General features: G+C 36.8%; 1 protein-coding gene across 3 annotated transcripts in view; it reads right to left on the bottom strand.

The window, feature by feature from the left end:
• Positions 1–26335, bottom strand: part of LOC144957734 (uncharacterized) — a 116811-nt gene that overhangs the window by 6392 nt on the left and 84084 nt on the right. For all 3 annotated transcript variants that reach the window (XM_078889121.1, XM_078889122.1, XM_078889123.1), the window contains one exon: positions 12681–12719. In XM_078889121.1, coding sequence (XP_078745247.1) covers positions 12681–12719 — 39 coding nt within the window. The remainder of the gene's footprint in view (positions 1–12680; positions 12720–26335) is intronic.

The following is a 26335-nucleotide window of genomic DNA, read 5'->3' as shown; positions in this document are numbered from 1 at the left end:
ACAGGTGTCAAAATATGACAAAAGACATAATGCTGATTTTGTGGTTTTGAGGGAAATGTTTGACGCGGCAAATTCAGCGGAAAATTTCTAAGAAATTCTCAAAATCACTGTTTATCAAAAAAAATTTTTTCAAAGGAGGAATTGTGATGGGGATGGGCGGAGATAAACTACTATTAAGGTGCCCAAATATTCGACTGGCGGTGACAGCCCAAATTATTCACCCCGCGAAAAAGTTCCGGCTCAAATCTCGATCGCGATTTTTTTCTTCTTCTTTAAAAAAAAAAAAAAAAAAATTTTTGAATAGTGACGACGGACAAAAACCGGAGGTTCCGGATTAAAACCGGCTGGTGGTAAAAAAACCGGATTTCCGGCTAAAACCGGAAAAGTGGCATCCCTGAATGTACCATCACGCAAAACTATGTATAACCTTGAACGTTTATATTCTTAATGGATAGAATTTAGTGAGAACTACTCATAAAATGGCTGGCTAAAAACAATAACAAAGATCTGAATGACGTCAATTTCTTGCCTTCTTTTGATAGAAAGATAAACAAAAAAAAATAGATAAAATAAGTAGTCCTTCGGAGACATTAAGCTCATGTAGCCGGAGTATAACCTGTTCCTATCCCGTGAATTGGAAAATAGCAATTGCTTATCACCCTTTGGATAGGACGCTAGTCTATCGCAAATTACTTTCCGTCAGATCTAACAAACCCAGCTGCGTCAGAAAAAAATATCGACTTCAACCGGGATAAATCCCAGTCCCTTTGCGTGTGAATCATCATCATCATACTCCTCCTCCTCCTCCTCTTCCTCCTCCTCTTCATCCTCATCCTCCCCCTCCTCTTTAGCCTCCTTCTCCTCCTCTTCCCCTTCCTCCTCTTCTTCCTACTCCTGCTCCTCCTCCTCTTCCCCTTCCTCCTCTTCTTCCTACTCCTCCTCCCCCTCCTCTTCATCCTCTTCCCCCTCCTCCTCTTCATCCTCCTCCTCTTCCCCCTCCCCCTCATAATCATCATCATCATCATCATCATCATCATCATCATCATCATCATCATCATCATCATCACTATCAAATTCAGCTATCTACATATATAATACCACCGCCAGCACAACCAATATCACCACAACAATCACCGATATTAAGCGCCACTACTATAATATTATCCAACCATCACCGTCACCATCAACAAAAAACCATCACCGTCACCAGAATCATAGACGTCCCATACCCTTTCTTCCTAGCTTCCTCCCATTTAAGAGCCCTGAGGCCCCAGAAACGACGGATCACCGATGTTATTTGTGTGATCCGTCGCCTCAATTTGGTATTATGTCGGAATATTCTAGATGACGAAAATCGAGTTTAATCCTTTCCTTACCAACCATTTTCTGAAGGAAGTGGTTATTCAGTATCTGATACTGAATAGTGCTTTGCCACTATTCAGTATCCACAAGGAACTCTTTTTTATAGAGAGAGTGAAAAGTGCGACAATCTCGGTTGAACTGCTGACCTACTTCCAGATTGAACACGTACAGTAACTGACAGCCCGATTCAAAGTTGTAAAAATATTTTGATCGTAATTTTTAATTTCTGCTATTGTACAATTAACATAGTTCAAAATATCAAAGTAAGAGTGGCATTCAAATACATTTTTAAATATCTAAATAGACATGACTAAATGTCACAAAAAGTTCAGTGACATCATGGCTTGGTGGATATAAGCTGTTTGACTCTGAGCCTAAGGTTCGAGAGTTCAAATCCCGGCAGGGATAACTTTTTTTTTCCCCAATATTTTAAAAATTCCTTCTGTCTATTGATATTTTTTAAACTTTTGTTTTAATAATTTTATTTGCTTGTAATATGCTTTAATGTTGATATTATACTATTGTTCTTTTATTATTATTATTATTATTATTATATTATTATTATTATTATTATTATTATTATTATTATTATATTATTATTATTATTATTATTATTATTATTATTTCTACTTACTTACTATTATTATTATTATTATTATTATTATTATTATTATTATATTATTATTATTATTATTATTATTATTATTATTATTACTATTATTATTACTATTATTATTACTATTATTAATATTATTATATATATTATATTATTATTATTATTATTATTATTATTATTATTGTTGTTGTTGTTGTTGTAATCGTCATCATCATCATTATTATGATTATTATTTTTTTTTAATCAAGTAGTTCGAGTAATTTAATCAGTTATCGATTTATTACGAATATCTTTTATGTGTTATAATCTCGTTGTTGTTTTTCATTGATGTGCTCTTCTATTGTTTATTATTTTTTAAAATCTTGCTTTTTTTTGTTTGTCTCATTTGTTGTTGTTGTTGTTGTTTTTGTTGTTGTTGTTGTTGTTGTTTGTTTGTTTGTTTGGTCATCTAAGACAAACCCGATTCATTATAAATATGTGGCCAGACTTTCTGCCATTTTAATTAGTGCGGGGCGGTCCTTGGCAAGCTTAAGGACCACGGTCCTACGGTCCTTGGGAAATGAAGACCGCAAGGACCGGTCCTCTAGGACCGGTCCTTTTCGACATTGAACATTCCTGAGAGACTGTTGGAAATTCGAACCGGTTTGACCTTTGAGAGCGTGGGATCGTTCATTCTTGAACCGTTAAAGACCGCTACACGATGAAAACCGTGGCCTACAGGAGTAAAACACACGGAGTAGTCACACTCATTTCAAATTGTAACCTAATTAGAGAAGAGGGGTGATGCCTTCTTTATTTGCTCACCGTACTTCCTTGTTAGTTCGATAATTTAATAAAATTTGAAATTTATCCCCATTAACGGAGATAATGGCATCGCCCAAGGCGTTGATCGAGTTGTTCGTGGCGTTGAAACCCCCCCCCACCTCCTCCCCCCCCCCCCCCCCCCCCCCACACACACACATTAGAGGGCAGCGAGCATTGAAGAGTAAGAGAGAGACGTGAAGTTATAATAAGAGAGGGTGGATGAGGTGATAAGAGGGATCGATGGTGACTTTTCGCCAGATCTAACAAACTCAGCTACCCATTCATTGCTGAGTAGACAGGGATTCAGAAAAAAATCGACTGCACCCGGGATCGATCTCTGGCCCTTTGCGTATAAAGAGAGTGCTCTATCAACTGAGCTATCGGGGTCCCCAAATATTCTATTGGACTTTTTTAAAATTCAGACGTTATAACTGGGTTTTTTGGAAGGAAGAAACTAATGAAACTCATATTATTTGATTAGTAAAAACACCAAACGAAATTTTAATATTATTGTATTATTTTAAATGACAACACTGCGATAGAAAGGAGTGGTGACAAGAGATGGACAAAAGAAAACAAAAAATCGGATTTGCTACTTGCTAGGTTCGACACACACACACACACACACACACACAAACACACACATCTTTTGTAGTCACATACATTTCAAACAATAACCCATTAGAGAAGAGGGGTCATGCCTTCACCATAGATCATTGTCATTGCGATCATTATTGTGTAGTAAATTTTGAAATTTACCCCGTATAATGGAATCGTCCAAGGCGTGCGCCTCCTGTTCCCCCCATCTCACACACGAAAGGGCGGTTTGGGAAGTGGAGGTTGGTGGTCGTCTGCCTGTATGGTCGTCTGTGTCGTTTAGTGTATGGCAAAGGGGTGGGTGCGATTAATTAAGTGGGATGGGTGGTGATTGGTGGAAGATAGGCAACCGAAGCAACGAATCGCTGGGGAAGTAGTAGGCTATGGCGCGAGACCGTAGGACCGTGGTCCTTGCAAGGACCGCCCCGCACTAGTTGAAAGGTGATAAGAAGTGAGGACCGCCGCCGATCTTCCCCTCTGGGACCGGTCTTCGGTTCACAGCTAAAAGACCGTCGGACCGCGGTCCGGACCGGTCTTCAGCGCGGCACTAGTTCACAGCTAAAAGACCGTCGGACCGCGGTCCGGACCGGTCTTCAGCGCGGCACTAATTTTAATTGAGCGATGTACTTCCGTGAATTAATTGCCGTACTATATTAAAATTTACGTGATAATAATAATACATAATAATAATAATAATAATAATAATAATAATAATAATAATAATAATAATAAAATAATAATAATAATAATAATAATAATAATAATAATAATAATAATAATAATAATAATAATAATAATAATATAATATAATAATAATAATAATAATAATAATAATAATAATAATAATAATAATAATAATAATAATAATAATAATAATAATAATAATAATAATAAAAATAATAATAATAATAATAATAATAATAAATAATAATAATAATAATATAATTAATAATAATAATAATAATAATAATAATAATAATAATTTAAATAGATATACTGAATATTAGACTACAATTGACATCTATTTTCTGAATACAGGTGGTATTTTTAGGGGTGTTTCTTTTTTTACGAAACCTGCCAAAACACGCCGAACCCCGACAAAGTTATGGGAAGTAGGTAGCAGTGGGGAGTGAACCTGGGACTCAGGGAAGTGTACTCCATTGGGAGTGAACCTGGGACCGGGTTTCGTAAAAAAAAGCAATTACTTTTTTATGAAACCCGACAATATCCCACAAAGTTATGGAAAGAAAGTAGGCAACAGTGGGGGAGTGAACCCGAGACTCAGGGAAGTGTAGACTATTGGGGAGTAAACCTAAGTCTATGGTTTTTCGGTGGGTTTTGTAAAAAAGTAATTGCTTCATTCTCGTCTGGTACCCAACTCCCATAGTCCGGCTTCATTTCCCACTAGTATCTATCTTCCATAGTCCCAGGTTCATTTCCACTGATATCCTCTTCTCACAGTCCCAGGTTCATTCCCAACCGGTGTGCACTTCCCTGAATCCCGGTTCATTGCCCAATGGTGCCCCCTTCCCATAACTTTTGACAATTTCAGTAGGTTTCGAAATAAAAGTACATTCTGAGCTCACTGTCCACTGGTATCAGCCTCTCACAGTCCCAGGTTCAATCCTCATTGGTGTCCAAATCCCAGATTCAATCCCCACTGCTGCCTACTTCCCATAACCTTGTCGGGTTTCGTAAAAAGTAATTCCCCCTCCCCCTTGGTATTGCTTTTTTACAAAATCCAGAGTCCCAGGTTCACTCCCCACAAGTGTACTTCCCTGAATCTCAAGATCAATCCCCACTGTTGCCTACTTCAATAACTTTGTTGGATATTGCCAGGTTTCGTAAAAAAGTAATTGCTTTTATATGAAACTCGCTGAAAACCACCAAAAACCATAGTCTCAGGTTCACTCCCCACTGGTGTACACTTCCCTGAGTCTCAGGTTCACTCCCCACTGTTGCCTACTTCCCCCAACTTTGTCTGATATTGCCGGGTTTCGTAAAAAAGTAATTGCTTTTATATGAAACTACCTGAAACCCGTCAAAAACCATAGTCTCAGGTTCACTCCCCACTGGTGTACACTTCACTGAGTCTCAGGTTCACTCCCCACTGTTGCCTACTTCCCACAACTTTGTCGGATATTGCCTGGTTTCGTAAAAAATTAATTGCTTTTATGTGAAACTCGCTGAAACCCGCCAAAAACCAGAGTCTCAGGTTCACTCCCCACTGGTGTACACTTCCCTGAGTCTCAGGTTCACTCCCCACTGTTGCCTACTTCCCATAACTTTGTCGGATATTGCCGGGTTTCGTAAAAAAGTAAATGCTTTTATGTGAAACTCGCCGAAAACCATAGTCTCAGGTTCACTCCCTACTGGTGTACACTTCCCTTAGTCTCAGGTTCACTCCCCATTATTTGCCTACTTTCCATAACTTTGCCCCATTTTGTTGGCATTTGGTGCATTTTGTAAACAAAAAGTAATTGCTTTTTTTTTCAAAACCCGCCGAAACCCAGTCCCAGGTTCACTCCCCACTAGTGTACACTTCCCCGAATCTCAGGTTCACTCCCCAGCACTGTTTGCCTACTACCCATAACTTTCTCGGATATTGCCAGGTTTCGTCGGGTTTCGTAAAAAATTAATTGCTTTTATATGAAACTAGCTGAAGCCCGCCGAAAACCATAGTCTCAGGTTCACTCCCCACTGGTGTACACTTCATTGAGTCCCAGGTTCACTCCCCACGCTTTGCCTACTTTCCACAACTTTGCCGCATATTGTCGGGTTTCGTAAAAATGTAATTCCCCCCCCCCCCCATATTGTTATTGCTTTTTTACAAAACCCAGAGTCCCAGGTTCACTCCCCACTGGTGTACACTTCCCATAGGCTAGCACTATTCAGTATCTGACACTGAATAGTGGTTTTGCACTATAATACGATGTTTGTTTTTTTCCGAAACCTTACAAAGTTATGGGAAGAGGGCAGCTGTGGGAGTGAATATTGGACTCATATTACACTTTCCCGATAGAGACAATGCTGTTAACGGCCATGTAATTATTTTACACATGAGTACGGTGAGAGTATCTATGGGTTACAAGTGTAACTAAATGACAAATTGCCATATTTATGGACAAGAAAGATCTATTATTATTATTATTATTATTATTATTATTATTATTATTATTATTATTATTATTATTATTATTATTATTATTATTATTATTATTATTATTATTATTCCCTGAATCTCAGGTACATCCTCTCCCCCCCCCCCCCCCCCTACACACACAGACACACACACACACACACACACACACACACACACACGCTGCTGCCTACCTCTCATAACTTTGTCGGATATTGCCAGGTGTCGTCGTGTTTCGTAAAAAAAGTAATTGCTTTTTATTTGGAAACCCGCCGAAACCCAGTCCCAGGTTCACTCCCAACTGGTGTACACTTCTCTGAGTCCCATATACACTCCCACAGCTGCCCTCTTCCCATAGCTTTGTCAGGTTTCGGAAAAAAAAAACCCACCGTATTATAGTGCAAAACCACTATTCAGTGTCAGATACTGAATAGTACAAAACCACTATTCAGTGTCAGATACTGAATAGTACAAAACCACTATTCAGTATCAGATACTGAATAGTGCAAAACCGCTATTCAGTATCTGATACTGAATAGTGCAAAACCACTATTCAGTATCAGATACTGAATAGTGCTAGCCTTTTCTGAATTTTCCCCAAAAATTTCACACCCATCGAACACAAAAATAGTTTTATATTATTCAAACAGAAGAGCAACAAATACATTTTATGAATATTACTGATCAGCAAAATGAACTCTACAACACAGTGTCACGTTTTCATAGCTATAATGAAACATTTTTTCTTTAAATTGTGTGATTTACAAAAGAAATCTGAATGATAAAAGTGCTGGTTGGATCGTAACGAATGTGACGAATCGTAACGAATGTCACGATTTTCCTATGGTTGGTAAGGACAGGGTTAAATTAAAATGAGCAAAATTAGAAATTAAAAATTTGTATAGCGCAACATCCAATAAAAATCGTGCTCAAAGCGCTTTGCAAGGGGTCGCTAGCCAGCAGCAACATTTAACACGTAGGACGTGACACGACCCCTGTAAGGCGATATTACAAATGTTTTCCGACAGATACAACGATTTTAACGGCCATAATATACTCATTATACACATGAGTAAAGTGAAAGAATGAAAGTAAAGAGTCTTTTTCAAGGACTCATCCGTGCTCAGAGCGGGACTTAAACCCCGGACCTTTCAGTCGGCTGACGTGTGTTATAGCACTAAACCACATACAACAAACAACCATCACCGTCATCATTTAACTCTCTAAGTACCAAACATTTTCAATGTTTTTACCAAAACGCCATGCCTTTCTAACACGAAAATTGCTTTATTAAAACTCAAATCTAAGAGAACGCTAAACATAATTGTGTTCCACAAAATAACATAAAAGTTCATTTAAACTATACAATGATTATTTTTTCCTTTAAATTTTGTGCTGTACATAAAAATTCAGTGTAAGAAGAATATTCACTGTATCGTAACGAAAGTAACGATCTTCCTGTAGTTGGTAAGGAGAGGGTTAAGACCAATGACGAGTCCCCAGAAACTTCTATTCACCGATGTTATTTGTGTGACCCGTCGCGGCAATAGGTACTAAACCCTCTTCCGCACTAGGACAGGACTGTCCTGGGACAGTCCTGTCCCAAATCTGTAACATATAGAATTTAGAGGAATCTTCCGCACCTATTGGGACGGGACAAAACAGTCCCGTTGTGTCCCAAGCCGTTGTGAAATGCTACAAAATCAACGGGACAGGACTGTCCCAGTCCCGTGTTCATATCGTTTGTGATAGTAGAAAAATATAGCAGACTTCCGCACTAGGACAAAAAAGTCCCAGACTTGGCGGCGCCGTGTCAAAATTGAAATGCCTGTCTTTATTTTCTGCATCCCTACTACTACTGCTACTACTACTACTACTACTACTACTACTACTACTACTACTACTACTACTACTACTACTACTTCTACTACTACTATTTCTACTGTTGCTTCTGCTGCTGCTAATGCCACTAATATATTGATACCGACATCCCTTACAATTTGTATTTATTTCCAATTCCATTGTATTTATTTTCCAACAATAGTCCACACTTAATTTTAGTTCACTGTCTTCTATACTGCATTACACAGTTCCTACCCGCCTCCCCTCTTTTAACATAATTAATACGCACCTTTTATAAATTTCTATTGCTCTGTTTTAATTCGCGCTTCCTCACAAAGTAGCATACAATTTCCTGCCCATCAATGTTTTTGTTTATGCATCTTAACAACGCCACTACCACATTATCTCATTCGCCTGTAGTTTTTAATTCATCATGTGTTGTTGATGAAGGGGAAACCCGAAACGTCCATTTTATCTGTTTTCGTATAGTAAACTGACGCTTACATTCAATTTCACAGTTATGATTTATTTATTTATTTCAATTCTGAATATAAAAAAGCAAGAACAATTCAAAAAATAATTCTATGTGATGAAACCACGTACAGAAGGCATAGCAACATAAACATTTTCGGCAATTTAAAAACGTATGTTTATAAATAGAATTTAAGAAGTGTCACACTTTGTGGCACAGCAGTAACGTGTCTAAAACCGGTCGCACATCTATTCGGTACCTTGTGGGATCAATTATCTTTATCGTTATTTATTTCGGGATTTTTCAATGAAAATATTTTAAAGTAAGTCCTTCTGAGCCACTTGGACTCATTGTAAGACAAATTAACTCCTTTAGAGCCTTGTAGCCAATGGTACAGGAGTTATCCCGGTTTCAATAGCGTGAAGCGGACAATTAACGTATTTGTTTGAAAACCTTTGAACAGGACGCTAGTCTATCGCAGATTACTATCCCAGCTTGACAGGTACCCTTTTACACCTGAATGGAGTGAGTGATTGGAGTAATTTTTCTTGCTCTAGAAAGTACAAATTGGTTTCGGTCGGAATCGAACACAGAACCTCTGAGTGCAGAGTACAACGCGCTAACCATGGGCCATCTTGCCTCCTAAGCTTATAAATCCGGAACTTATCCATGTTGTTGTAGCGTTAAGCAGACAGATAACAGTTTAAAATTAAAAAAAATAAAATTCCCTTTTTCATCCCATAGGGGAAATTTTTCTCGAGGGTCTATTCCAAGGGAAGACTGGAATAACCCAGGCGTCAGCCGCAATGCAGCGCCGCAAATTGAGCTAGGCGACGTATAACCCAGGCGTTAGTCGCAGTGCAGCGCCGCAAATTGAGCTAGGCGAGGTGACTTACTCAAGGCAACACAGCGCATCAGCGGGTGATCGAACTGATGCCTTTCGGGAACGAAGCAAAGACCTTACCACCGAGCTATGCTGACTTTCTATTATCCTCTTGAATGATACTAGTCCGTCAAAGATTACTTTCATCTGCGAACCGGTACTCATTTGCACCTGGGTAAAATGAGGTGATTCCAAGAAAGTCATTTTAAGATAAGATCGGAGATCACCATAGAGTCTACGGAATTAACCCTTGAGCAATCTTTGGGTCATTAAAGGATGCACCCAATATTGTTTTCTCTTTCAATTTGTCTTTTTTTTTCACGTAGTAAAGCACAGAAATATGCAACCTCTATTTCATCCATTACTAGTAGTAGTAGTAGTAGTAGTAGTAGTAGTAGTAGTAGTAGTAGTAGTAGTAGTAGTAGTAGTAGTAGTAGTAGTAGTAGTAGTAGTAGTAGTAGTAGTAGTAGTAGTAGTAGTAGTAGTAGAAGTAGTAGTAGTAGTAGTAGTAGTAGTAGTAGTAGTAGTAGTAGTAGAAGTAGTAGTAGAAGTAGTGGTAGAAGAGGTGGTAGTTGTAGTGGTAGGTAGTAGTAGTAGTAGTAGTAGTAGTAGTAGTAGTATAGTAGTAGTAGTAGTAGTAGTAGTAGTAGTAGTAGTTGTTGTTGTTGTTGTTGTAGATGTAGTAGTCGTAATAGTAGTGGTAGTAGTAGTAGTAGTAGTAGTAGTAGTAGTAGTAGTAGTAGTAGTAGTAGTAGTAGTAGTAGTAGTAGTAGTGGTAGTGGTAGTGGTAGTAGTAGTTGTAGTAGTAGTTGTTGTAGTAGTAGTAGCAGCAGCAATAATATTACTCTTGCTATAAGAATATTTCATGATGATATAAATCTTATGTAAACAAATCCCATTGTACAGTGTAACAAATCATTATCGTCATGTCGTATCTTATGTTGATTCATATAATGTGAATTATTAGAGTTGTACCAAGGACTTATTTTTTAACTTATTAATTTATAATTCAAACTATTAAATAACTAATCTATTAATTAGAAGATTTTACATTATTATTATTATCACCATTATAATTATCATTATTATTATTATTATTATTATTATTATTATTATTATTATTATTATTATTATTATTATTATTATTATTATTATTATTATTATTATTACTATCATTGTTTGCCTTGCTTTATTATTGATTTTATTTACTTGATTTGTTGATGAAAATATTATATTCTTGTATGAGTTATATTGACAATTGCCTACAAATAAACTTTTGAATCTTGTAAAAAAAAATAAAAAAAATAATGCTTTCCCGCAGGTGTGTCCCGGGACAGTCCTGTCCTAGTGCGGAACCCCTTTTGAATAGAAGTTTTCTCCAGCGGGACAGGACAAATTTGTCCTGGGACAGTTTTGTCCTAGTGCGGAAGGAGTCTAAGTCGGAATGTTCTAGTTGAAGAAAATCGAGATTAAAGTTTAAAAGAAAAAAAATTGAAATTAAGCAACAAAAAAACTTGAGCATTTATATGTCGCAATATCCATAAATTAAAAAAAAAAAAAATAACAACCCCCACCCCCCAGCCCAAAACAAAAAAAAACTTGAGCATTTATATGTCGCAATATCCATAAATTAAAAAAAAAAAATAACAACCCCCACCCCCCAGCCCAAAACAAAAAAAAAACTTGAGCATTTATATGTCACAATATCCACTAAACGTGCTTAAACGCGCTTTACAGGGGTCCCAAGCCAATAATAAACACTTAACATGTAAGACGAGACACGACGATAGTACATGTTTTTTTTTCGACCGATACAACGCTGTTAACGGCCAGGTACGGTACTCATTGAACACCTGAGTACGATAGGAGAATGTGAGTAAAGAGCCTTTTATAATGACTCAACTATGCACCGCTCAGGGGGGGGACTTGAATGTTTTTTGTTTTTAAGGTTTTTACGGCGCTTGCAACACAATTAGGTCATATCAGCGCCAGTAAAAAGGAAGAAAATTGGATAGTAAAAACATTCTAAATGCACAATTAAAAGGACTTGATGGAAAAGTAAGACAAAGGGGAATTGGTTCAAATAGGAAAACAGATGTGGATTCCAAGAGCAAACTATCAGTGTACTTAGCTTGAGATCACCTCAAAGTCTCACCCAGACACCAGCACAAGATCCCACTAAGAGGAACACACTCAAATGTTTACAAATCATATGTTAAAAATACAAAAATAACAGTAAATAACAGAGAGATGATTTACAAGGAAAAGAAAATATCATCTCCCAAAGAAGAGAAACTATACATTCGACTGTTTCCCTCTCAGTCAAGGACTCCGACCAAGGTCAGGACAAAACTAAGCAATCTCACCCCAAGACAAAGACAGAAAGCAATTGGAAAACAAAAAAGACGGGATAGAAGACACAGCAAGTACCTCCCTGCCCACTGTGGGAGGTAGGAACCCCACCCAGGCGGGACTTGAACCATGGACCTCCCGGTCTAAAGACCACATAGCTGATTGAAGATAAAATACAATTTTACATATCAGTTTTATCGCGGCATCACACCGTTATGACACGATTGGATGCATTTCATCTGTTTGGCTATGTGGTCTTGTGGTATGACATTCGCTTTCGGATCGGAAGGTCCTGGATTCGAGCCTCGCTCGGCGCATAGTTGAGTCCTAGGAGAAGCTCTTTACTTGTATTCTGGCATCGTACTCAGGTGTAAAATGAGTACCTGGCCGTTAACAGCGTTGCCTCTTTCCAAAACCATTGTAATATCGCCTAACAGGCGTCATGTCCCGTTCTAAATGTTAAGTGTTGCTGGTGGCCAGGGACCCCTTGTAAAGCTCTTTGAGCACGTTTAGTGGATATTGCCCTATATAAAAGATCAAGTTTTTGTTGTTTTTTTGTTGTTTTTTTTTTGGGGGGGGGGGGTATTTTTTTAAATTTATTTTTTGTACTCACGATGCTGCGCAGGCATTGTTGCAACTTCCTTTCTTTGATCTGAAAAATGATAATGAAAAAAAAAAAATAATAAATAGTCAGAAATATGAGTAAAAGGAATATAAAATTATTATTATTATTATTATTATTATTATTATTATTATTATTATTATTATTATTATTATTATTATTATTATTATTATTATTATTATTATTATTATTATTATTACTATTATTACTATTATTATTATTATCAGTTCCAGAATATTATGCATCGATTATTTTTAAAGAAAACAACGAATCAATAAAAAGTAAACATAAAAAAGAGGGCCCAGTCATACCCATTAAGAAGAAACACACAGTTCCTGGTGACTACGTTAGATCTAATATCGAATACACCCAGCTAGCCAGTCAGTGATGGGTGGACAACAGGATATCGACTGAACCCGGGATCGATATCGTGAATAGACTGACCCCCCCCCCCCCCCCCTTCCACTCCCCACTCCTCGATTTTGATGTCAAATAAAAAGTCAAACTAATGGATATCAGCCATCCGTGGTGATTGGTTGATGGATGCCTTTTATAATGACTCAACTATGAGCTGCTCAGGGCGGGACTTGAACCCTGGACCTTCCGGTCGAGTTTAATTATAAGCAAAAACAAAACAAAACAAAGCAAAACAAAAAAAAAAGAAAGAAAGACAGAAAAGAAACAAATCCAAACCTGCCTATTTTTACGAAAAATTCGTAGGATTACGAAATTTGGGCTCCAATTTCAGAGCTTGGTAAGTATCTCTTAGTCATTAAAACTTGTTGAATATGAACGTTGATGCCAGACTACATCATTCTAAAGTTCTTGAAGTTTTAATTTATCATTGAGTGAGTAAATTGTGGATTAATAACGTTAACTGTAGTGACTCCAATTAATAATCTCCTGAAACTACGAATTTTAAAATTTTCAAGAAGGCAAGTCTGCAAATCAGAATGTATAGTAATATAAAAAAGAGTAAAATGACTTTTTTTCAAAGATACAGCACAAACTAAACGACGTTTCAGCCTTTGGCCCCTTCTTCGGGTAAACAAGAAAATGAAATTTGTTATATCACTATTGCATTATGGTTAATAAATTAGAAAAGGAGGGTATGCAAAGGAAACAAAAGTGAAGAAAAGGGCAAGAAAAGAAGTCAATAATATAGGGAAAAAATGAAATGAAGAGTCGGATAACAATTACGAAATAAAACACATATTATCTTACAGACGAATACATTGAGTTGTAGGCAAGTTATGTAGTAATACCAAAATCTAGAGGTGCCTAAAACGGACTCTTTTGTTTCCGTTTCTTACCCTCTTTTTCTCATTTATTAACCATAATGCAAATGTAATAGAACCCATTTTCTTTTCTTGTTCACCTGAAGAAGGTCAAAAGCCGAAACGTCGTTTACTTTACTCCCTTTATTTTACTATACATTTTATTGACATTTAGGCATCTCTAGATTTCTGCAAATTATCACGCTTCATTAAATTTCAAGCCCCCCCCCCCCTCCTCCCCCCCCCCCCCCCCCCCCCCCCCCCGCATTTTGTACCAGTTGTGTAAATTTGATTTCATTTGATTGTATTGTTTGTTTGTTTTTAATGGTTTTACGGCGCTTGCAACACATTTAGATCATATCAGCTCCAGTAAAAAGGAAGAAAATGGGATAGTAAAAAGTTCTAAAAGCACCCAAGAAAAGGTAAAACAAAGGGAAATTGGTTCAAATAGGAAACAGATGTAGATTCTAAGAGCACATTATCAAATTACATAGTTTGAGATCACCTGAAAGTCTCATCCCGACACAAGCACAGGTCCCATCTAAGAGGGATACACTCAAATGTTTGCAAATCATATATGATATGTAAACAAAACAATACAGTTCATTCAGATTTACAAGACAAAAAATTTCATCTTCCAAAACTCTATACATTTGACTGTTTCCCTCCCAGCTAGGGTATCCGGCCAGGGCCTGGACAAAACCAAGTAATCTCATTCCAAGACAAAGACAGAAATCATGTTGAAAACAGATATTGGGGGATAGAAGACACAGTAAGTGCATCCCTGTCCACTATGGAGGTCAGGAACCCCACCCAGATTTGATTGTATTGAAAACGACGAAGTAATGAACTTGGTTGTGTGTTAACTGATACGAAAGTGATTTTCTAACTTTGACTGATTAAAAAAAAAATATACCATTACTCTCACTCTATCTTAAACCAATAATATTTTGGGTGAATCAGACAATAGGGAATCACAATGATAACAAAAGCTAATCACAAACAAACAAATGAAACAGAAGAATGAAGGAAAGAGGGAGGGAGAAAAGAGAGTAACAAATTAAATAAATAAATAAATGAATAATACCAAGGGCTGACATCTTCGTCCTTCGACAAAACGCCTTTAAAAGATTTGGCCAGATATACACTGGGGTGCAAAAGTAGGTTTAGAAAGAATGAAGATGACGTCACGAATCTTTTATCGGAATTTTGACCGCCAGTGGGGTGATTAGTTCTCACTAAATTATTTCAATCCGACTATAGACATTGATGATTACACATAGGTAGGTATGATTGATCTGGTGGGAAGAACTGGTGAGTATTTTTCTTAAACGGACAGCATCAATATATAATATATAGTGATTAAGAAGGGGAAAGTCTACATATTATTCAGTCTACTTTTATACAAACATTTCATATAGTGTACGTTGCCCAGTTGGCGTCTCTTTTGTACTAGAAATCAATCACAATCTATACCCGTAATCGTAAAAAGGCTATTTATAGTACAATATAGATAGAACGAAGTTGACGTCACTCAGGTCCTTTTTTTTGCCATCCTTGTTTATGAGTAATTCTCACTAAAATGTATTAACCAGACTATAAACGTTTAAGATTACACATAGTTTTGTGTGTTGGTCCGATATACTTCCGGATGGCAATGTTGTGAGCTTCCTGTCCAAGCGCACACTATCTATAGTCTGGTTCATACAGTTTAGTGAGAATTACTCATACACGTGGATGGCAAAAAACAATAACAAAGACCCGAGTGACGTCTTCTTCGTTCTATCTATACTCATATCCTGCAATACGCCATTTTGTCTTGTGTAGTTGTTAGTGTTAATAGGCCGACTATAAAAATAATATTTAGTGTGGTGGGTGTAACTGGTCACAGGTTGTCAGGCCATTTCAGTGGCGTTATTCTTTCTGCTGATATCAACCAATTAAGGCGAACCGACGACTATGGCCCGAAGCAAACGGCCGATCGCCCACAGAAACTGAGCATCTATCACAATACGCTTCAACAGTCATGACGTCACTTCCCTCGTAATGACGCATGGTAACTTAGTAACTGGCTCTAAACTATCGGAACAATGGCGGACGCCCACTTAGTAACTGGCTCTAAACTATCGGAACAATGGCGGACGCCCTTTTGAAATATTTCTCCGATGAGCATAAAAGCGTATTCAGGGGGGAAAAACATTATAAATCTGATCATGTTTTGACTTTTACACATTCTGATCACCAGACATATGAAAAGTTCTAGAAAGCATGAAGAACAAAAAGGGCCGATTTTCTTTGTTTAGAACCAAGATGGTGGCCGTTGCTGGGCGACGTGACATCAGACTTTTGAATCCAATTATAATAAAGATGATTGAAAAGAATGCATAGAGTCGCCAGGTGTTGAGATGTAAGTAATTCCTTCTTTCATTAGTGTGTCAAAATATTGTGATAAATACTCACAAACAGTGGGACTGACCTATTTTGTCTGTCTGGCGTCCACTAATGGTAACTATGGAATTAAAGAATGTATGTCAGGCATTTTCGTTGACTGGAAATAAATAGTCAAGGGATCGGAACGGGCTAAATGACAGGAAACATTCTGATTGGTTAATGCTTAGTGACGAATAAAGATGACGTTGCTCAGCTTTTATAATTGTTTTAATACCGCCAATAGGCTTCAACAGTCGTGACGTCACTTCCCTCGTAATGACGCATAGTAACTTAGTAACTGGTTCTGAACTATCAGAACAATGGTGGACGCCCTTTAGAAATATTTCTCCTACGAGCATAAAAGTGAATCCGGAGAAGAAAAACAAAAATCTGATCATATTTTGAATTTTATACATTCTGATCATATGACATGTGTAAAAGTTCTAGCCAACATTAAGAATAAAAAGTACCGATTTTCTTTGTTTAGAACCAAGCTGCTCGTTGCTGGGCGGACTTGACATCAGACTATTGAATCCTATTGAGTGATCAGGTCTCAGTTAATTCTCAAAATCGCGCTCTCAATGTTAAAGACTACACCGTTCTGAATGTTGTTAAGAGTGATGTGGCGGGTAGAACCGGTTACTATTTAACTTAAACACATACCATAAATTATTATATAAATAAAATCACTGAATAGAAGATTATGACTTCTTAAATTGTAAGAAAACAAATCAGCAGAAACTGTCAACAGGTGAGAAAAGAAAGAAAGAAAGAAAATTGAGATTTTATACAGAGCAAAATCCACTAAACGTGCTCAAAGCGCTTTACAGGGGCTCCCTGGCCAAAAGCAACATTTACCATGCAGGACGGTACATGACGCCTGTTAGGAGATATTACAATTATTTCGGACAGAGACAACGCTGTTAACGGCCAAGTACTCATTTTACACCTGAGTACGGTGAGAGAATGTGAGTAAAGAGCCTTCTCCAAGGACTCAACTATGCGCCGAGCGAGGCTCGAACCCAGGACCGTTCGATCCGAAAGTGAGTGTCATACCACAAGGCCACATAGCCGCACAAACAGCGCCATCGTCATTCTCTCATTTCTCTTCCTTTTTTAGAGTCCTTTTGTTTTATACTTTTATGGGTTTTTTACGGGTTTTAAGGCAAACCAAGGAAGTCCTGGGTAGAAAATGTGGAGGCAACGACTGGCAAAAAGATAACTACTCGGAAATGGCCCTTGAGCGTAAAGAATAGCATTCCGTGACATTCAACCTCTGTAAAGGGAGACGGAACCCCGGTAAGGTAAGGGTTTTACGGCGCTTGCAACACATTAAGCTCATTATATCAGCGTCAATAAAAAAAAGAAGGGGGGAGTGGGGGAGGGGGAAATGGGATAGGAAACAGTTCTAGAATTACAATTAAAGCACCCAATAATAGGTAAGACAAAGGGAAATTGGTTCAAATAGGAAACAAATGTAGATTCCAAGAGCACACTATCAGTGTCTGAGATCATTAAAAAATCTTATAATCTAGAAACAAGCACAACTCACCACAAAGTGGAATACTCAACTGTTTACAAATCATATATAATATGTAAACAAAGCATTACACAGTGCACAACGGAGAGATGATTTAAAAGACAAAAAATATCATCTCCCAAAACTCTAATTATACATTTGACTGTTTCCCCTCTCAGCCAGGATATCCGGCCAGAGCTGGACAAAATCAAATAATATCATTCCAAGACAAAGACAGACCGCAAGTTGGAAAACCGGTAAAAGGGGATTGAAGACACAGTAAATACCTCCCTGCCCACTATGAATGGTGTAGAACTTAATAAGAAATAATGGCAAAGGACATCTTGCAAGTCCATAACGTTTTAATCAGAAGAGAGACAATGTCAACAACCAACGGACTTAACTCTATGATAAAAGATAGTAACTAATTGCAGTACAAAAACTAATGACGTCACTGTTCATTGATATTTCAACACTCCCCCCGAATTTGTACAACTAAAAACAACTATACTTTATAAACTAAAGCATCCCATCATAAATTTCAATTCATGATCAACTTGTATCAAAAAGCTGAAATTTAATATTCCTTCGGAAAACACTTTTTTTAGCATAAGTTTCATTCCGACATCATTCTGGTTTGAGACAATAGTTTTTACAATGTGCGGCTATGTCGTCTTGTGGTATGACACTCGCTTTCGGATCGGAAGGTCCTAGGTTCGAGTATCGCTCGGCGCATAGTTGAGTCCTTGGAAAAGACTCTTTACTCACGTTCTCTCACCGTACTCAGGTGTAAAACAAGTACCTGGCTGTTAACAGCGTTGTCTCTGTCCGAAAAAAAATGTAATATCGCCTAACAGGCGTCGTGTCACGTCCTACACGTTAAGTGTTGCTTTTGGCTATGGACCCCTTGTAAAGCGCTTTGAGCATGTTTAGTGGATATTGCGTTGTATAAAAGCTCTTTTTTGTTTCCAACGAACTGAAAATAGACGTTTTGTCAGTGTATGTCAATCAACCATTACAACACAGCCCAGTTCTGGAGCTAATTGATTATCCAAAAAAGAAAACGTGATCACGCATGCGCTAATAACACACCGTTGCATTCTTTAATCATGCCTCTTTTCCTCCTCCCGTTTTCAGTTTTCATACAGAATTATTGCATAGATGTATCCGAGACTAGGTTAATAATAATAATAATAATAATAATAATAATAATAATAATAATAATAATAATAATAATAATAATAATAATAATAATAATAATAATAGATCTTTATTGTCCATAAATATGGCAATTCATCATTTAGTTACACTTGTTATAGCGTTATTTGATAACTGTAACATTGAACAGATATTTCACTCCTTCCTATTTTCTCTCTCTCTCTCTCTCTCTCTCTCTCTCACACACACACACACACACACACACACACACTCTCTCTCTCTCTCTCTCTCTCTCTCTCTCTCTCTCTTTCTTTCTTTCTCTCTCTTCCTCTCTTTCTTTCACGCGTGCGCTATACACAACATAAACATATTCATTTCATTTTCAATTTGTTACAATTGTGGCAACTCAACACCAAATATTATCATCATTATCAATTGGTCAATTAATCTTACATTAAATAAATTAATCAGTCAATCAGTCAACGAATCAATCCGTGTTTTTGCTGTACCATATGAAATATTCAACATTTTTATTGCTGATGGAACGAACGTTGATTTATACTTGTTAGTTCTACATTTAATCTGACAAAACCTTCTCCCAGATGGTAAAAGACTGAATTCATGGTACAAAATATGTTTTTTTTTTTATTGTTGTTAATTGAGAATGCTTTCCTTTCTATTGCTTTTCCATGAATTCTTTCTACTCCATCAAGAGGACGGTTTATTATTTTTGATGCCTCTTTGATAGATTTTGAAATTTTTGATTTATCTTTAAGTCGGCATCCGCCAAACCATAATGAGTGGTATTAATTGAATTCAATAGTCTGATGTCATGTCCGCCCAGCAACGAGCAGCTTGGTTCTAAACAAAGAAAATCGGTACCTTTTATTCTTCAAGTTGGCTAGAACTTTTTCACATGTCATGTGGTCAGAGTATAAAAGAGTCAAAACTTGAACAGATTTTTATAATGTTTTTCTCCTCTGGATACACTTTTATGCTCGTGGGAGAAGTATTTCAAAAGGGCGTCCGCCATTGTTCCGATAGTTTGGAACCAGTAATTAAGTTACTATGCGTCATTACGAGGGAAGTGACGTCACAACTGTTGAAGCCTATTACTCAACTGAAGTTATAAGCTGCGAAAACCAGAGCCACATTTAAGTTATATAGATAGCACGAAGTTGACGTCACTCAGGTCTTTGTTATTGATTGTTTTTGTTGTTTTTTGGGGGGGGTTTGGGTTGTTTTTTTGCCATCCACGTTTATGAGTAACTCTCACTAAACTGTATTATCAATAACTATAAAAGTTCACCTTATATAGATTGTAAACACTTGGCTAAGAAGCTAGCAACATTGCCATCCGGAAGTATAACGAACCAACACACAAAATTATATGTATCCATGAACTTTTATAGTCTGGTTCAAACATTTTAGTGAGAGGTAAAACGTGGATAGCAAAATACAAAAACAAAGACCTGAGTGACGTCATCTTCGTTCTATCTATAGAGTATTGTGTGTTGGTCCGCTATACTTCCGGATGGCAATGTTGTGAGCCTCTTAGCCAAGCGCATACTATCTATTACAAATAAACGTATGACCCAGAGGATGTTTACCGACTTGACATGGCTGGACCTCGATGCATGTCGTCTGCTATTGAAGCTAATACTCACAACATCCGCCAGCTGGATAAGACGTACCAACACACAAAACTATGTGTAACCTTGAACATTACAGTTTGATTGGTATATAATCTAGTGAGAACTTATCACCAAAATGGCTGTCTAAAAACAATCACAGAGATCTGAGTGACGTCAATTGCGTACCTTCTATTAATTAAAACCCTTTTGCCACTCTCGAAGTGTCCTGTCCTTGTATTTCAGTCTAAGTTGTATTATTGCCTCTCCCCGTATTCAGGAAAGTTATGCGTCTCCCCGCCCTCCGCCTCCTCGGACGGTCATAAAACAATCGACGTTGAGAAAAGCTTTAGAAGTCAGAGCAATACGATTCAATAGTCTGATGTAACGCCGCCAGGCAACGGCGGCCATCTTGGTTCTAAACAAAGAAAATCATTACTTTTTATTTTTCATGCTGGCTAGAACTTTTTATATGCCTTGTGATCAGAATGTGTTAAAGTCAAAACACGATCAAATTTATGTGTTTTTTTTCCTCTGGATACCCTTTATGCTCGCCGGAGAAATATTTCATACGGGCGTCCGCCATTGTTCCGATAGTTTAGAGCCAGTGTTACTAAGTTACCATGCGTCATTAGGAAGGAAGTGACGTTACGACTGTTGAGGAGTATTGAAGAGATAAAAGACAGTTTAGTTTATAGTTAGGATTAGACTGTATTCACATCATCACACCTGATCGCACCCCATTACACAATATATAATACAGAGTATCCCAGAGATTGCGCACCATCTATCTAGGTTTGTTCTTTTTTTTTTTTTTTTTTTTTTTTTTTTTTGTTATTTTTTTTTAATCTGTATTTTAAATTTTAATCTATTGGTGGTTTAAGTGTTGAAGATTAGGGTTCTGAGAATGGGTGTGTGGTCACGTGGATTCTTCAATATTATTCAGTAATATCAGTTTGTTTTAGGTTTGTTTTTTTTTTGTTTGTTTGTTTGTTTGTTTGTTTTATTTTTTTATTTTTTTTTATTTTTTATTTTTTTTTGTCATATAAACGGGCAAGTAAACCAACGCATATTATGAGCAATTGGTCAGAAGTTTCTTAAAAACCTGTTAAATATTTCACGGTAAGGTTGATCTCTCATAGGGAAATGCACTACAAATTATTCGTAAATGAATAACGTATTATTCATATGAAGGGCTGTTCTAAAAAAAAAAAAAAAAAAAAAAAAGACTTGATCATTTATATAGCGCAATATCCACTTAACATAAGGAATGGATCCCTAGCCAACAGCAACAAATAACAAGTAGGACGAGACATGACACTTATTGTAAGGCGATATTACAATTGTTTTTGACAATGACAACGCTGTGAACGGCCAAGAAATCATTTTACACCCGAGTATGATGAGAAATGTGAGTTAAGAGCCTTTCTAAAGAACTCAATGTTGCACCGCTCACAGCGGGACTTAAACCCGGGATATACATGTAAGAAGCAACGTGTCACACCTTAACCCCCATATCTCTCTCTCTCTCTCTCTCTCTCTCTCTCTCTCTCTCTCTCTCTCTCTCTCTCTCTCTCTCTCTCTCTCTCTCTCTCTCTCTCTCTCTCGAGTTCGTGTGCATGGGGGATCGATCGAATTTGTCTCATTTCCAAGCATGTTGAACTCGAGAGAGTTTTAAAACCACAAAGCCAATAATATTTATTCAATGAAGCGAACTATTCGAAAAAGCGATGTTCCATTTAACCGACTTACTCTGTTATATATATATATAATATATATATATATATATATATATATATATATATATATATATATATATATATAAATATATATATTTTTTTTTTTTTTTTTTTTTTTACTTTTCATTAAAAACCTGTTGCTTATTGCAATTGACGATAAGACAAGAGGATTAAAATGCTTTGGAAAGGCTCCTTATTCACGTTTTGACACCGTACCCATTTGTAACTTGATAACCTGGCTGTTACCAACGTTGGCCTTATCGGGAGTGGGGGGGGGGGGGGGGTGTGCAATTTCGACTTGTCTCGTGTTACACATTAACTCACTCAATCCTGGAGATTTTTGCTACTTACCAAAATTGGAAAAAAATGTATTAAAAATGAGAATGTACATAGATCTAGATAGTTCTATCCAATTATCATTAACATACAAAACCTAAAAACATTAACGTTGATACAACGCCTATAATTAGTCTCAGAAAAATGTAATAAATAGGAATGGGGTAAAAGTAACCGGGGTAAACTACGGATATAGTCGATGTCAGGGTTGAATGAGTGAAGCGTTGGTGTTGGCTAGAGACGCCCTCCCTTGTGAATCACTTTAAGCACTTTTAATGGATTCTAACACCACATGAATGCTCGAGTTTATATTTTTTTTAAATCATTTATTCAAAATGGGCATTTCAAGAAAAAAAAAGAAGCATATTGAGCATTTATAAAGCAAAATACCAACTATACATGCTCAAAGCGCTTAACAAAGGTCCCGAGCCAGAAAGCTGTTAAGGAGAAAGTTACTCAATTTAGGGGTAAAAGAAAGTGAGAATGAGCCTTTTTCAACATTGCGCCACTCAGAGCTGGATTCGAACCTGGTTCCTATCTATCCAAAGGCGAGTGTCAACCTCAAGGACCACAAAGCCGTATGACTCATTTTTACCATACCAAGGTTGATGTTTCGTCGAGTCGCTCGGCAGATCAGGCGGAAATAAAAAGTATTTCCCTCATATTGATGCTATGCGTTCAGGTAAAACACTCACCTGTTATCTCTGCCAGATTACTTGAACTTATACACACACACACACCTATGTCTTATAGTTTTATTGCGATAATTTAGTGAAAATGAATCACTAATCACCTAACAGGCGGCCTAAAACAATAATAAAATACCGAGTAACGCCAACTTCTTTCATTCTTTAGAAGGAACGAAGTTGACGTCTTTGGCATCATGTTTAGGTCTCCTGTTGGTGTTAAGTTCTCACTAACTTATTATACCAGTCATAGATACTATAGACGTTATAGTAAACACAGTTTTGTGTGTTGCGCGTAATCTAGTTTGGCGAATGTTGTGAGTATTTTATCTCAACGCATAATATAAATGGACCCCGCACAGCTCTTTTCAATCTGGTTGGCGGATGTTGAATATTAGTTGGGTCCATCGTAGCTTCGTCAACTCATCATAACCCGATACTCATCCTTGCTCTTTTACGCAATCTCGTTATCCTAAGAATCTGCCTTTACATCCCGCTATTAACTCACTTAACCCTAACACCGACTATATCCGTAGTACATCAGGGGTTACTTTTACCCCAATGTATTTATTACAGTTTTCGGAGACGAATTATAGGCGTAGTATCAAAGGTAATGTTCTTAATTTTTATATGTTAATGGTAGTTGAATAAAACTACCTATGTACATGCTCATTTTTAATACATTTTTTTTTTCCAATTTTGAAAAGTATCAAAAATCTCTAGGATTGAGTGAGTTAAAATAGTTACCCCACCTCATGATTCGACAGGTATCCTTTTCATTATTAGTCATCCGAGGGACTGATTACATTTACATACACACTTCCACGGAATTTTGAACCGGAAGAGAATAGGATGTGACGTCCAGACTTCACTGCCCTATTACGTCAAAAGACAAGGACATATTATCACCAAATAGAAAGCAAATCGTGAGTTGTATGCAACCAACGGGATCAGTTGTTTCAGTCCGATAGAGCATTCGATATGACACACAAAATTGAATGAAACCGACAATAATAGTTTCGTGAAAAACAATCACTCAGCTGGTAGTCTTGAGATAAAAACAATTTTTTAAAATTTCGGACCAAAATGAAAAAAAAAGTCTTTGGCCTGAGCAGAATTTGAGTTGCCTTTCTTGAACACAATCGTCGCCATCGTTAACTTATATATAGTGAGTGTGCGCTTGGCTAAGAATCTTACAACATTGCCATCCGAAAGTATAACGGACCAACATACAAAACTATGTGTAACCTTGGACGTTTATAGTCTGGTTACTGCAGTTTAGTGAGAATTACTCATAAACGCGGATGGCAAAAAGCAATAACAAAGACATGAGTGACGCCATCTTCGTTCTGTCTATAGCCTCACACTAGAATCATTCTTTTCTACCAATTTTGTGTGCACTTTTCTGACATTTAAAAAATCTATAACTACTATATGATTTTGATGCTAGAGGCAGTTTTTGGTTTATTTTCCAGTATTTAACACAGAGAAACTGATGAACGCAAATTTACGTAATTAGTTTGTCCACATATTATCTCATTATTGGTTTATTTTTGTGGCGACCGAGCGTCTCTCTCTCTCTCTCTCTCTCTCTCTCTCTCTCTCTCTCTCTCTCTCTCAATCTATCTATCTTTATCTTTATCTTTCTCTCTCTCTCTCTCTCTCCCTCTCTCTCTCTCTATCTATCTATCTATCTTTATCTTTATCTTTCTCTCTCTCTCCCTCTCTCTCTATCTATCTATCTATCTTTATCTTTATCTTTCTCTCTCTCTCCCTCTCTCTCTATCTATCTATCTATCTTTATCTTTATCTTTATCTCTCTCTCTCTCTCTCTCTCTCTCTCTCTCTCTCTCTCTGTGTGTGTGTGTGTGTGTGTGTGTGTGTGTTTATGTGTGTACGTGTGTGTAACTATTATTTTATTTCATATTATTGTAATCGTTGTGAGTCCGTTCAATGAACACGAACAAAGCACAAGGAATAACCTTTTTAAAGATTCATTATGTGTAATGAAAGTTTACATTTACAAAAGAATCTCGACAATTTGTCGAATAAAATGGAATGTTTGACCTTTTTTTAAAATTGCGCTGGCTTGACTAAACCTCTCATTGATTTATGGCCGAGAATCATATCCAGTCTGCTTTCAATACAGTCGTACTTAAAATAAAAAAAAAAAAAAAAAAAAAAAAAAAAACAAACAAACAAAAAAACAAACAAACAAACAAGAAAAACAAAAAAACAACGCATCCTTAAAAATATGTTCAGAAAACTCATCCCTCAATTATTGACCCAATTAAATGACTCGCATGTTGTCAAAAACTCAAACCTGGGACTTCTTCAAGACTTCCTTGAAGTCCCTGGTTTGAGAGTTTTTGACGAGAAAAAAAAGCCCTTTTAATAGATCGATGTTTGAAGGACGAGTTTTCTAACCAAATTATTTTTTATGTAGTTTTTTTTTTTTCAAAGTATGGCAAAACTATAAAAACAAAGACAACACGTCACATTAATTCATTTTTGCCACATGGTGTTCGAATTTTCAACGCGCAACTGTGATTTAAATTAAATACGATCTTTTAAATATACACACACACACACGTTCGGACTAAAGGCCAGAGGTATGGCCTATCTCAAATTATCAAATTAACATATAAAGTGTTGCTATTGGTTCTTGGTTGTATATTTTTACATTTTTTTGTACATTTGCATATATATATATATATATATATATATATATATATATAATATATATATATATATATATATATATATATATATAATATATATATAAATGCATTGTCGCCATAGATTCTCAACTTTGTGCTTATACATTGTTATGCATGCCACGTCTGTAAACGAATTTCCATTTTTTTGAA

The sequence above is a fragment of the Berghia stephanieae genome, chromosome 12 (genome assembly GCF_034508935.2).
Source record: "Berghia stephanieae isolate SIO BIC M18660-M18661 chromosome 12, UCSD_Bste_1.3, whole genome shotgun sequence".
Taxonomy (NCBI): domain Eukaryota; kingdom Metazoa; phylum Mollusca; class Gastropoda; order Nudibranchia; family Aeolidiidae; genus Berghia; species Berghia stephanieae.
This window is presented reverse-complemented; position numbering and strand designations above follow the sequence as displayed.